Here is a 13,389-nt window from a genome sequence, read left to right as displayed (position 1 = left end):
ACCACTTTTATTGCAGGTTCGCAAAAGAAGTCCCCTACAACCCAAACAATCACCTCTACGATGCCCCGAACACCGACGGCCAACCCCAGGCACTGCAAGTCACCCAAGAGGAGGTGGAGGCATTGTTCAAAAGGGCCAAAACCAGGAAAGCTTCGGGTCCTGACGGAGTGTCACCATCTGCCCTAAGAGCATGTGCAGGTCAGCTCGCCCCCATATTCACCAAGATCTTCAATAAATCGCTGGAGCTACAGAAAGTCCCTTCCTGCCTCAAAAGGTCTACTATAGTCCCGGTCCCCAAGAAACCCACTATCACGAACCTGAACGACTACAGGCCGATAGCACTGACGTCTGTGGTCATGAAAACGTTCGAGCGTTTGGTTTTGAACCACCTGAAAACTGTGACTGGCCCCCAACTGGACCCCCTGCAGTTCGCCTATCGCTCGAATCGGTGTGTCGAGGATGCAGTCAACCTGGGCCTGCACTACATTCTACAGCACCTAGATATTCCCGGTACCTACGCGAGGGTCCTGTTTGTCGATTTCAGCTCGGCCTTCAATACAATCGTCCCCAGCATCCTCCACCCCAAATTACTTCGCCTAGGGGTCCCAGAAGCTACCTGTTCCTGGATAATAGACTTCCTGACAGATAGGACACAGGTGGTGAAAGCGGGGGAATTCACCTCTCAAGCGCGGTCCATTAGTACAGGGACCCCTCAGGACTGTGTCCTCTCACCCCTGCTCTTCTCCCTGTACACAAATGACTGTACCTCAGAGGCGCTATCAGTAAGGATCATCAAATTCGCCGATGACACCACCGTCATCGGCCTCATCAAGGATGGGGACGAATCGGCCTATAGACGGGAAGTAGACCGGCTGGCCCAGTGGTGCATCCACAACAACCTTGAGCTCAACCCCCTCAAAACTGTCGAGATGATAGTGGACTTCAGGAAGAAGTCATCTAGTGCACCTCCGCTAACGATTGCTGACAGTGTGGTATCGCTAGTGGACTCCTTCAAGTTTCTAGGGACCACAATCTTCAGGGACCTTAAATGGGGGGTCCAACGCTGACGCCACTGTTGGGAAAGCGCAGCAGAGGTTGTTCTTCCTCAGGCAACTAAGGAAGTTCAACATCCCACAGAAGCTTCTGCTCCTCTTCTACTCTGCGATTGTGGAGTCGGTACTGTGCTCCTCGATACTCGTATGGTACAGCTCTGCCAGCGCGAGGGACAGATGCAGGCTCCAAAAGGTGGTCAGAACCGCAGAGAAGATCATCGGGGCCGACCTTCCCTCAGTCCAGGACCTGTACTTGTCCAGAGCTAAAAAGCGGGCAATTAAAATAGTAAAAGACCAGCTACACCCCGTCCACAGCATGTTTAACTTGCTTCCTTCAGGCAGGCGTTACAGGGCTGTCCCCGCCAGATCCACCAGAAGCCTCAAAAGTTTCTTTCCCCAAGTGGTCCGCCTGATGAACTCCTGAACATTGACTGACTAGACGTACATGTAACTAACTTGTGTCCCTACGGTATACCTATCTGTGTAACTTTACTTGCCGCCGCCCCCCCACACACACACACCTGCTTACCTGTTACCTACTTGGCTGTTGTATAGCAAACCGAAGACAAATTCCTAGTATACGCAAGTATACCTGGCCAATAAAGCGGATTCTGATTCCAATTCTGGTTTAAGATAATATCGACATTATCAGAAGCAGTAAGCAGGTATTTCCTTGTTCACATATTGCTTCTCCAATTTAATTTTTAAACTATAAGCCAAAGTACAGATATATTCTCATACATCATTGCTGTGTTTGAACCAAACAGCCCTTCTCAGCGCGCCAGGTTCAGTGAGAGTCTCAGTTGCAACAATTAGGACAAACCAGTAGACTGTGTCAATTAATTTCACATGCGACACTTACACATCTGTGTGTGACAGAGTCTCTGAATCTATTAAAGTGCTACAATGCAGCGCCAGCTGCTTTTTTTCAATGACAAGTTCTGTTGTGCTTTGTATACAGTATACCGGTGTACCATAGTCGCATTGTATTACATATATATAAGATGCATTTTTGTCAAAAAGAGACAACCTGACTCTAGCAAAGTAGCAGGGAACTTGGTGGCTAACTCACACCAGGCATCATGTGCTGCATGCAGTATTGAAGCTAGATGTATGAGGACACATGTAAAATCTGCTGTGGATCGTTGCATGAGATAGATTATATTTTCACACTTATTTATCTGGATATGTAAAAACAAACATTTGAAAACAGATGTACATTCTTACTTGACTATATTTTACAAATGTCCAGCTTGCACTTAAGAGAAACTAAGAAAATACAGCAACATTTCTGCCCAATATTCTGTCTAGATCTTCCCCAGATACATAACATTATTTGTTTATTCTTGCCGCTCCCACTACACCAACTTTGTAAACACTCTACTCTCATCATGTCCCCAGTCTTACCCTGAGTCCGAACAGGATCCTTTGGCCGTCCCTTGCCTTTTCCTTGCATGGACTCCAGTCTGGCCATTGCTGCAGATGCAGCAGCTATTTGAGCCTCATCTGGTGGCTTTCGCGGCTTGGGTTGGTCCTTGGCAACAGGGTCGGGATTAACTCTTTAAAAAAAGAAACAACAAATAAATTAAAAATACAAATCTAAAAAACTAGATGCATCATAATAATAATAACAATAATAATATAGTTATGATGTTGGAAGGAAACCATTTTTACTAGATCAATAAAAAGCATGGACAGTGTTAAAAAAAAAAAAAAAAAAGCAAATATAGTCTCTGGGTTTTAAGTGTAGTTAGGAATGCAATAACATTGCCGAGATGTAATGAAGTCCGAGTATAGCGGCCGTGCGGGAATCCGGCCGAACTCGCAAGTTTTTTTTTTAAAGGGGCAAGGCATGGTTTAGCCTGGTACATGATTGCCCCTTTAAAAAATGTCCGAGTTCGGCCAGCATCCCGTACAGCCACCCATTTGTCAGACCAGATAATCATTAGCAGCTCAATGGATTATGCCTCGTTTCTTCAAGACCTTCTCCATTGTCTACTTTAAGGTTGACTCGCCATTACCTAAATATACTCTTTAAAAGTTGACAAAATAATATAGAATTGTGGAGATGGTCAATCAAATTAAGACGCCAGCACAAGCCTCTATGGACCCTGTGACTGCACATAAATTTAAACGTCTTCCAAATGGAAGACTCTGGCAGTAATATTTTAGGTGTACTGACCTTCCTGGGATTGTCCAGCCATGACAAATATATAAAAAAAAACAAAAACAAAAACTTACAGATAAATCCATTTCTCTGAATCCACTCGGGGACACTGGAGTTAGACTGGGGTGTGAAGATTGCAGCAGGAGGTGGCACAATGTAGTAATAAAAAAAATATTCACAGCTAGCTCCTCCCCCTTCACGCCCCCCTATCCCTCCAATTTGAAAAATTGACGGAGACAAGAGGGAACATGAAAGACCCACGCCATTCGGGAAGTAACCAAACCTATCACAACGTCAAACAGCAACCAAGAACTATCAAAAACAATAACCAACCTGTTTGAACTAATGTAACAACAACACGCAGACTGACAGCATCGAGGCGGGTGTCCAGTGTCCCAGAGTGGATTCAGAGAAATGGATTTATCGTTAAGTAGCAAAATCCTCTTTTCTCTATCATCCACTAGGGTACACTGGAGTTAGAAAGCTGGGTGCGTCCCAAAGATACCCCCATAGGTGGGAGTAATGTCCGAAGCCTGTAGAACTAAAATTGATCAAAATTGGAATCTCTAGAAGCAAATGTGTCAGATTTCTAGAAACGACTGAACATATGTGCTGATGACCACATTGCCGCTCTACAAAGTTGGGCAGTGGATGCTCCTCTAGCCGCCGCCCAAGAAGCCCCAACTGTCACGTCTAGCAAGGTTTGAGGATCCGGCAGTTGAGATTTGCCCAAGGAGGTAGTTGTCTGTGGATGAACAAGACGAGGAAGTTGGATATAGTTCCTTCTCATGGGACAAGAGACAATGAAGAACGTAGGCAGGGCTAAGAGTTAGTGGGTTGTAGTTCTTGTGGACAGGACTGAGGTAGAGAACTGTGGCTGGTGAACGATGATTTAAAGACCTAGTTGTAGACAAAGAACTGCGGGTTGTGGCTTGAAAGATGAGGTTGTAAATAATGAGCTGCGGAACTGTGAATGGTGGTTAAAGACGTGGCTGGAGACAAAGAACTGTGGACTGAGGTTTGAAAGACGAGGCTGGAGATAATGAGCTGCGGACTGTTGACGGTGGTAGAAAGACGTGGCTGGAGACAAAGATCTGCGGACTGTGGCTTGAAAGACGAGGCAGGAGACCCGGGGCCGACCGTGCCCAAAGGGTCTTACTGGACCGGGTTTTCCAGGAGCGCTTCCATGGGCAGCAGCAGGTTAGGAACGGCAGGGCTGCAGCAGCAATTGAGAACCGGCCAAGCAGGGTCAGGAGTAACCAGAATACGGCAAGAATCCTGGGAGCACAGGCTAAAGCACCTACAACAGGGTTGTAACTTGAAGCACCTTCTTACCACTGCCTCTAAGACCTGGGGGTGTAGACTCCATTCTATTGGGGGCATATCCTGATGGATGAGGTAATCTACCTCCCAATTGTCCACTCTTGGAATGAAGACTGCTGACAGTATTAGGTTGCATTTTTCCATACAAGAAAGAATCTTTGTAGCCTCTCTTAAGGCCATGCGGCTCTTTGTTCCGCCCTGACAGTTTATGTATGCCATTGCAGTCACATTATCCGATTGCACTTTCACATGTTGAGCTCTTACTAGGCTTTCAACTTGAATGAGTGCATTGTAGATGGCTCGTAGTTACAGTACATTTATTGGTAAACTGCTCTCGTACGGTGACCATCTCCCCTGAAATTGCCTAGTACTGCACCCCATCCTCTGAGACTGGCATTCATCGTCAAAATTATCCAATCCCAGGCTCCAAACCTTTTTCCCCTTGATAGGTTCTTGTGAACAGACCACCAAATCAACGAAGTCCTAGCCTGAGGTGACAAGCAAATTCTTCTGTGTAGTATTTGCATGCCTGCCCCCTGGGCAATCAGAGTTAATTGAAAAGGTCTGGAATGTATCACGCTCGGCTGGAATTGAGGATCCGGCGACTGAGACTTGCCCGAGGAGGCAACCGCCTGTGGATGAAGACGACGAGGGGGCTGGATATAGTTCCTTCTCATGAGACAAAGGCCAATGGAAGACGTAGTCTGAGCTAGGAGTCAATGAGTAGTAGTTGAAGAAACGAGACTGAAGAAAAGAACTGCGGGCTTGTGACTGCGGTTAGAAAGACAAGGATGAAGAGAATGAATTGCGGAGTTATGAACTGTGGCTTGAAAGATGTGGCTGACAAGAATGAACTGCGGAATGATGAACTGTGGCTTGAAAGACATGGCTGAACAGAACGAGCTGCGGAATGATGAACTGTGGCTTGAAAGACGTGGCTGAACAGAACAAGCTGCAGGATGATGAACTGTGACTTGAAAGACATGGCTGAACAGAACGAGCTGTGGGATGATGAACTGTGGCTTGAAAGACATGGCTGAACAGAACGAGCTGCGGAATGATGAACTGTGGCTTGAAAGACATGGCTGAACAGAACGAGCTGCGGAATGATGAACTGTGGCTTGAAAGACATGGCTGATCAGAACGAGCTGCGGAATGATGAACTGTGGCTTGAAAGATGAGGCCGAAGAACCCTGCCTTAAAGAATTGAAGACTGCGGAGGTCCCGTAGCGGCCGGGATTCCTCTGCGGCTTGGAGTCCCGGTGGACACTCTACGACAGGACAGGAGACGGCTGGAGGCAATAGGACTGCTGCAGCGAAAGATAGGAGCCGGAACCAGGGCACCTGGAGCAACCTGGGAGTACAGAGCTGGAGCACCTTACACAAGTAAGCGACTTGAAGCACTGGCACTCTTACTCTGGGCTAGCCCCCTTTTGTAAGGGAAGCCAGTCCTGGGTTGGCTGGACACAGAATGGGACCAATTGGCTTCCCTGGTCTCCAATATGGCGGCCCCCAGCAGAGAGGACACACACACCAATACAGGGAGTCAGTATGCATACTGAACTCCCTGCCACCCGGAAGCCACACTCCCCGCCAGAGCTCTCTGCCGCTGCAGGTCCCTGCACGGCGCCTCAGGTCCCCAGCCCCCGGCCCCCAGCAGAGAGGACACACACCAATACAGGGAGTCAGTATGCATACTGAACTCCCTGCCAACCGGAAGCCGCACTCCCCGCCAGAGCTCTCTGCCGCCGCAGGTGCGCCTCAGGTCCCCCCAGCCCCCAGCAGAGAGGACACACACCAATACAGGGAGTCAGTATGCATACTGAACTCCCTGCCAACCGGAAGCGCACTCCCCGCCAGAGGCCCGCGCCACAGCCCTACCACCCCGTCGGAGCGGCGAGACCAGAGACCCCCGGCCGGAGGTGAGAATCCGGACGCTGACAGAATGTAGTCTTCCGTTCTGGATCGCTTCGAAGGATGCCACCATCTTTCTCAGAAGCCATATACAGAGATGTAGAGATACCGTCTGATTCTGTAAGACCTGTCTAACCATCTCCTTTATGTCTCGAATCTCGTCTTCCAGAAGGAACACGCTCAATTGTAGTGTGTCTAAGAAGAGACCCAGGAACTGAATTCTCTGTGTCAGTTGTAAACTGGACTCCTTGAAATTCACAATCCAACCGTGTCGTATTAGAAATTGATGAGCATCCCAGACCAATAGATTCTGTGATGGAGCTTTGATCAGAAGGTCGTCCAGATATGGTATTATCGTCACCCCTAACAATCTCAATTTCGCCATCATGACTGCCATGATCTTTGTGAAGATTCTCTGGGCCTGTCATCGGCCCAGAGAATCTTCACAAAGATCATGGCAGAGCTCTGAAATGGTAATGATTCTTGTCCTCAGCAAACCTCAAAAAGGCTTGGTGTGGAGACCAAATTGGGACATGGAGGTACGCATCCTTTATGTCCATCGCCACCATGAATTCCTGTTGCTCCAGGCCTGCAATGACTGACTGTATCGATTCCATTTTGATTCTGTAAACCATCAGGAATTGATTCAACACCTTACGGACCCATCTGGTTTTGGTACTACAAAAAGATTTGAATAAAAGCCCATTCCTCTTTGTGGAATCGGAACCGGTATAATTACTTCCGTAAGAAGTAACTTTTCAATAGCCGTGTCTAATGCTCTCGCTCTTTGAGGGCACCAAGGCAGGCCTGTAGTAAAGAACTGACCGTGAAGTCGGGTTTGAAATTCCATTTGGTAACCCTGGGAGATAATATTGTTGATCCAGACTTCTGGGGAGGTTTCAGCCCAGGCTTCCTGAAACCCCTTCAACCGTGCGCCCACCTTGGGCGACCGCCATGCCACGGTCTTGACAGCAGGCTTAAGAGTCTTGCGTTCTGGCTGTGGACTGGGATCGGCCTATGCCTGTTTCCACGAGCTTGTAAACCAAAACCTCTACCTCTGGCAGGAAAGGACTGAGACCTAAATGAATTAAACACCGGATCAGAATAGCTTCTTCTTACCGGCTGCGTGGTTCTAGGATACGTAGTTGGCAGAAATGTAGATTTCCCCGCCATGGCCTGTGAAATCCATTTCTCCAATTCTGGACCAAACAACGCTTCCCCAACAAAGGGGATCGCTTCCACTGCCTTCTTTGAATCGGAATCCAGTCTCTGAGCCAGAGATCAATCTGGCTGATTTAGCCGAGGCTGAAATGCGTGAGGCTATCCTGCTAGCATCTTTTGTAGCTTGACAAGTGTAAGTGGCCTACTACCAGATATGTTCAGCTAGTCTAACTATTTCTTACTGATTATCTTCCGCCACAGTTCAAACTATTTGGCCAGCCCAAGTGAAAATACCTAACTGACCCATAAACTTATAATCATAGGTCTCTGTAATGCACCTACAGCCACGAAGATGGATTTAAGGGCCATATCCAACTTACGATCTGACACATCTTGTAGTGTAGTCACATTCTGTAATTGGCAAGGTTGTCTTTTTTGACAAACTAGCCAGAGAAGCATCCACAATCGATGGCACTTCCCATTTGGACATACAGTAACTCTCTTAGGTAAAGGGTAATTAACTGTGAACTTGTTGGGTATTTGGAAGCGTCTATCTGGCTGCTTCCATGCTTCTCCCATCTGATCCTGGAGTGTCTGAGGAATCGCAAATACAGCCGCTTGCGGTTTCTGAGATCCAAATGGATCAAATACTTCAGGTTCCTTAATTTCCTCTTCTTTGAAATTAAGGACCTGTTTAACAGCTTCAATCAGGGATTCTAACCCTTTTACCTCTGAGTCCTCCTCCTGAGGACTAACATCAAATATCCCCTCAACTGACTCCTCATCTGCCAAGAGACTCACCTCCTCTTCCTGCAGGACAGGAAGATGGCTCTTTACAGATTTGTGCACAGTCTTTTCTACCTGTGCGGGTGGAGTAAGGGGGCAATTCAGAGTTTATCGCAGAAGCAAATTTTTCCATGCGCCGGATAAACCACTGCTCCCAGGTAGAGCGTCCATTCCCAAACGTGTCGTACACCCCGGATCTACCAACACTTGTGCTGTTTTGCTCACATTTTGAACATACATAATAAGTTTTGTGGTCTTGGTTGGTGCTTTAGACACCATGTCAAACACTCACATACCAACCAGCAGTGCTTTCATCCTATTAATATAGATGGAGAAAGACCGCAGGGATATGGGGAGCAATGAAAAATAGATCTAGACACACAGCTGGAATAGTATATAAAAAAAATTAGTAAAAAAAAAATTTTTTTTTTTTTTAACCAGCCAAACGTTTACAAACCCCACACCACCAACTGCTGAGAAAGCTTGAGTTGTAACAGGGTTGATAATTCCGATGCTCCCTCCTCCACAGGACCTGTCAGCAGTGTCCCTTGGAAGACAATATACAGTACGAGTCTTTATTATCATAATGTAAATTTCAAGATCTTTCAACAGCAGTGCTCCTACATCCCCTCTCTGTTTAGTCTCTTAGAGCCAGCGTAAAATAGAAATCTAATAACTGTACATGCAGTGGCAGACATAAAAAACAGGATTTTAATTACCTTTCGGTAAATCCTTTTCTCGTAGTCCGTAGAGGATACTGGGGTCCATTTAGTACCATGGGGTATAGACGGGTCCACTAGGAGCCATGGGCACTTTAAGAATTTGATAGTATGGGCTGGCTCCTCCCTCTATGCCCCTCCTACAAGACTGAGTGTAGGAATCTGTGCCCGAGGAGACGGACATACTTTGAGGGAAGGATAGATAAGGATAGTGGTGAGATTCCGAACACACACACACACACACACACACACACACACACACACACACGAGGAAAGCCAAGCTAACCAAACTTGAAACAGGAACAGCAACGGCTGAACCAACATTACTTAACCAAGTAAGATTGTAGGAAGAACAAAGCACTGTCCAGGAACCCAGTATCCTCTACGAGAGAAGAATTTACCGGTAGGTAATTAAAATCCTAATTTTCTCTTACGTCCAAGAGGATACTGGGGTCAATTTAGTACCATGTGGATGTACCAAAACTCCCAAACCGGGTGGGAGAGTGCTGAGGCTCCTGCAGAACTGATTGGCTTCTGAGGACCTTCAGTTTGGTCAAAGTACCGAACTTGTAGAACTCGGCAAACGTGTTTGAACCTGACCAAGTAGCTTCTCGGCAGATCTGTAAAGCCGAGAAACCCCGGGCAGCCGCCCACGAAGAATCCCATCGACCTAGTAGAGTGGGCCTGTACAGATTTTTGACATGGCAAACCTGCCGTGGAATAAGCATACTGGATAGTAAGTCTGATCCAGCATGCAATTGTCTGCTTTGAAGCAGGACACCCAATCTTATTGGGATCAAAAAGAACAAACAGGGAGTCCGTTTTTCTGTGACGAGCTGTTCTCTTCACATACACCTTCAAAGCCCTCACAACATCCAAAGACTTTGAAGTAGCAGAAGTGTCGGTGACAACCGGAACCACAATAGGTTGGTTGATGTGAAACGCAGACACCACTTTAGGAAGAAATTGCTGACGAGTTCTGAGTTCAGCTCTGTACTCATGGAAATTTAAATAGGGACTTTTATGAGACAAAGCCCCCAACTCCGACACATGTCTTGCTTAAGCCAAGGCCAATAGTGTGACGGTCTTCCACGTAAGATATTTGACATCCACCTCCTGTAACGGTTCAAACCAGTCCGATTGAAGGAAACTGCAGCACCACGTTGAGATCCCAAGGTGCTGTGGGAGGCACAAAGGGAGGTTGGATGTGCAAAACACCTTTCAAGAATGTCTGGACCTCAGGGAATAAAGCCAATTATTTCTGAAAGAAAATGGACAAGGCCGAAATCTGGACTTTTATGGAGCCTAGACGCAGGCCCACATCCACACCTGCCAGCAGAAAAAGCAGGAAACGTCCTAGATGAAATTCCATTGCAGAATAATTTCTGCTCTTACACCAAGAGACATATTTCTTCCAAATATGATGGTAATGCTGAGACGTTACCCCCTTCCTGGCTTGGATCATAGTCGGGATAACCTTGTTAGGGATCCTTCTCCTGGTTAGAATCTGCCGTTCAACTTCCATGCCGTCAAATGTACCCGCAGTAAGTCCTGATAGACGAACGGGCCCTGTTGCAGAGACATGTCAAGCACCTGAGCACTTCTGAGTGAAGGCCCAACTCCCCCGGGTGGAGGTCATGTCTGCTGAGGAAGTCTGCTTCCCAGTTGTCTACTCCCGGAATGAAGACCGCTGACAATGCCACAGTGTTTCTTTCTGGCCAGAGAATAAGTGACACCTCGGACATTGCTGCTCTGCTCTTCGTTCCGCCCTGTCGGTATATGTACATCACTGCCGGCACATTGTCAGACTGGACCTGAATGGCCCGATCTTGATGAAGATGTGAGGCCTGCAGAAAGGCGTTGTATATGGCCCTGAGTTCCAGAATGCTGATTGGAAGTACGACTTCCTGACTTGACCATCTTCCTTGAAACTGCACCCCTTGAGTGACTGCTCCCCAACCTTTGAGGCTTGCATCTGTGGTTAACAGAATCCAGTTCTGAATTCCGAATCTCCGACCTTTGACGAGGTGAGAAGTCTGAAACCACCACAGAAGGGAGATACAGGCATTTGGCGACAGACAGATCCTCTGGTGCATATGAAGATGTGACCCGGACCATTTGTCCAACAGATCGAGCTGGAAGGGTCTTGCATGAAACCTTCCATATTGAAGAGCCTCATAAGAGGCCACCATTTTCCCCAGAAGGCGAATGCAAAGATGCACTGACACCCGGGTTGGCTTCAGGACGCCCCGAACCATCGTCTGGATCACCAATGCCTTCTCCAACGGAAGGAACGAACACTTTCTGCGACTCCGTATCCAGTATCATTCCCAGGAATGGGAGCCTCCTTGTTGGCTCTAGGCGAGATTTCGGAAGGTTCAGAATCCACCCGTGATCCTGGAGGAGTTTGGTTGAGAGACCAATGCTGTCCAGCAACCTTTCCCTGGACGGTGCTTTTATCAGGAGATTGTCTAGGTACAGAATTATGTTCACTCCCTGTTTGCGGAGTAGAAACATCATCTCTGCCATCACCTTGGTGACCACCCTCGGTGCCGTGGAGAGACCAAAGGGCAGGGTCTGGAACTGGTAGTGACAGTCCTGCAGTGCAAACCATAGATATGCCTGATGAGGCAGCCAGATCGTAATGTGAAGGTACGCATCCTTGATATCCAGAGATACTAGGAATTCCCCCTCCTCCAGACCTGAGATTACCGCTCGTAGAGACTCCATCTTGAATTTGAACACTCATAAGTACGGGTTCAAAGACTTGTGGTTCAGAATCGGTCTTACCGAATCATCAGGTTCCAGTACTACGAACAAGTTGGAATAGTACCCCTTGTTGAGCAGATGAAATGGAACTGGAACAATGTACCAGTTTTTGGATGGCATACTGTAAAATTATACTTGCCTCTTGTGAAACTGGCAGCCCGATTTGAAGAATCTGTTAGGTGGAAGCTCTTGGAACTCCAGTCTGTAGCCCAGGGAAATAAGATCTATGACCCAGGGATCCTGGAATGAACTTGAGCAGGTACGACTGAAGAATTGTAGTCAGACTTCCACCTGACAGTCTTCCAGCCATTGCGGTCGGTCCACCATCATGTTGAAGTCTTTGAGGAAGCAGAGCCTGAGCTCTGTTCCTGAGCACCTGCAATTGCTGGTTTGTGTGGTTTACTTCTAGCGCCGCTGGATTTGCCCTTGAACTTGGCCGTCCAAAAGGACTGTAACTTAGAGGTTTAATGAGTCTTCTTGGGTGGGGGGCTGCAGAAGGAAGATACGTGGATTTACCCGCAGTAGCTGTGGAGATCCATTTGTCTAGTTCATATCCAAATAAGGCCTCTCCTGTGAATGGTAGGCCTTCCATGCCTTTCCTGGAGTCCACGTTAGCAGTCCACTGGCGTAGCCACAAGCCCCTGCATGTCGACACTGCCATAGCGGTGGTGCGTGCATTAAGCAAGCCTCTCTCTTTTATGGCTTCCACCATAAAGTTGTATATGCTGCAGGAGTAAAACATCCCCCCTAGACAAGGAATCTAATCCCTCAATTAGGTTACCTGACCCTTCTGCAATGGCTTTTGTGATCCACGCACATGCAATAGTGGGTCTTTGGGCCACCCCAGCAGCGGTGTACAATGATTTGAGTGTAGTCTCAATTTTATGATCAGCCGTGTCTTTTAGGGAGGCTGCACCAGGAACAGGCAATACAATTTTTCGTGACAGCCTAGAGACTGATGCATCCACTATCGGTGGATTTTCCAATTTTTTCCTATCCTCCAGAGGAAAGGGAAAAGATGAGAATAACTTTTTAGGGATCTGACATTTTTTAATCAGGATTAACCCATGGTTCTTCAAACAGGGTATTCAATTCCTTTGACACAGGAAAAGTGACTGAGGACTTCTTTTTTACATTAAAATAAGATTCCTCACACTCCTCTGACACCGTATCAGGAATATGCAGAACATCTCTGATAGCTTCTATAAGAGCCTCTATACCCTGTGACAGAGCCGCATACCCCCTCCATGACTACCTCACCCTCCTCCAAGTCTGACCCTTCAGCCTCAGACTGCAGGATATGGGCCAGAGATCGCTTTTGCGGACAAATGGGAGGGAACTGAGACGCTGTTTTGGGGACTGAGTCTCTGCTCATAAACTCATCCACAGTCTTTTTTAAATATTGCGTCTCTTTCTCATTGCGGGACAATTTTGTAGAAAGAGTGGAGATCATACCTTTCAAAGAAGTAACCCACTCTGGTTCAGTCCCGCTATTCTA

At 47.3% G+C, this 13,389-nt stretch overlaps 1 protein-coding gene across 2 annotated transcripts in view; it reads right to left on the bottom strand.

Moving 5' to 3' along the window:
• Positions 1-13,389, bottom strand: part of LOC134908965 (UBX domain-containing protein 6-like) — a 352,072-nt gene that overhangs the window by 171,042 nt on the left and 167,641 nt on the right. For both annotated transcript variants that reach the window (XM_063915269.1, XM_063915261.1), the window contains exon 2: positions 2,460-2,611. In XM_063915269.1, coding sequence (XP_063771339.1) covers positions 2,460-2,611 — 152 coding nt within the window. The remainder of the gene's footprint in view (positions 1-2,459; positions 2,612-13,389) is intronic.

Source organism: Pseudophryne corroboree, chromosome 1, assembly GCF_028390025.1.
Source record: "Pseudophryne corroboree isolate aPseCor3 chromosome 1, aPseCor3.hap2, whole genome shotgun sequence".
NCBI lineage: Eukaryota > Metazoa > Chordata > Amphibia > Anura > Myobatrachidae > Pseudophryne > Pseudophryne corroboree.
Note: the sequence above shows the minus strand (reverse complement) of the source record. Positions and strands in the feature narration are given on the sequence as shown.